The 881-nt window shown below is 60.4% G+C and overlaps 2 protein-coding genes across 2 annotated transcripts in view; one reads left to right on the top strand and one right to left on the bottom strand.

Moving 5' to 3' along the window:
• NHLRC2 (NHL repeat containing 2) overlaps positions 1 to 407 on the bottom strand; it is a 59,330-nt gene extending 58,923 nt beyond the window's left edge. Inside the window, exon 1 of the mRNA XM_019502853.1 lies at positions 208 to 407. Within this exon, the coding sequence (XP_019358398.1) occupies positions 208 to 373 (166 nt within the window). The 5' untranslated portion in view covers positions 374 to 407. The remainder of the gene's footprint in view (positions 1 to 207) is intronic.
• A 346-nt stretch (positions 408 to 753) lies between these two features.
• DCLRE1A (DNA cross-link repair 1A) overlaps positions 754 to 881 on the top strand; it is a 25,160-nt gene continuing 25,032 nt past the window's right edge. The window contains exon 1 of the mRNA XM_019502850.1: positions 754 to 821. The gene's annotated coding sequence lies outside the window, so the exon portion shown is untranslated. The remainder of the gene's footprint in view (positions 822 to 881) is intronic.

The raw sequence follows: 881 nt of genomic DNA, 5'->3' as shown, positions 1-881 counted from the left end.
GGGTGGGCGTGGTACCACTCTGTTGGGGGGTGGGAGGAACCATTCCATGTGGCATGGGGGTGGTATCACTCCGCTGGGGGTCCAACCCATTCCGTGTGGGGATGGCAATACCACCCTGCTGGGAGATCCAAACCATTCCATGGGGGGGGGAGGGTTACTACACTGTGGGTCCAAACCATTCCGTGTGGGGAGGCCTTTAACACCCACCTCCTCCAAACTCGGGCACCGCCAGGTCCCGCTCCCAGCCGTCCACCTTCCTCAGGTGCTGGTAGACCAGGTTCTCCTTCTCCTGAAGGCTGACGGCGTCCAGCAGCGCATACTCCAGCTGCGTCTGAGCGGGTAGCAGCGCAGGGAGCCCGCCAGCCGCCGCCATATTGCCTCCCTCCGTCCCCCTCTCGCGGTGCTGTTTACCGACCTGCCTTTCCCGCGCCGCACATTCAACACATCCTGTCTGTGCCGCCTGCTGAACTAACCCCACCCACACCCCGCCCCGAGGCGGCGCGATGCTGATTTGAAAAACGCGTCATTTCTCATGTTCAAAAAAACCCGAATAATAAAATTATGATTCGCAGCAGCACATTCACCAAAAAAACCCAACCCCCCAACAACGGCCAGCAGTCGGTAGATTCGACACTCGAATTTTTTTTCCGCTCGAGGAGAAGAAGGAAAGACGCGGTTAGAAGGGAAGATGGTGAAAAGGAATGAAAGATGCTAATATTTGTAGGGCACTAAGCGGGAGGGAGGGGGGCGGGGTCGGTGGGTGTCGAAAGTGCGGGAACGGATCGGGAAGCGCTGCCGGGCTCAAGGGCTCCCGCCGGCGGGTGAGGAGCGGGGCCGGGCGGGGGAGGGGTGGGGATGGTGGGAGTGAGAATGGGGGAGGG

The sequence above is a fragment of the Gavialis gangeticus genome, unplaced genomic scaffold (assembly GCF_001723915.1).
Source record: "Gavialis gangeticus isolate Ggan-Ray unplaced genomic scaffold, GavGan_comp1, whole genome shotgun sequence".
In the NCBI taxonomy this organism is placed as follows: domain Eukaryota; kingdom Metazoa; phylum Chordata; order Crocodylia; family Gavialidae; genus Gavialis; species Gavialis gangeticus.
The sequence above is the reverse complement of the archived record's forward strand: the minus strand, read 5'-3'. Positions and strand labels throughout refer to the sequence as shown.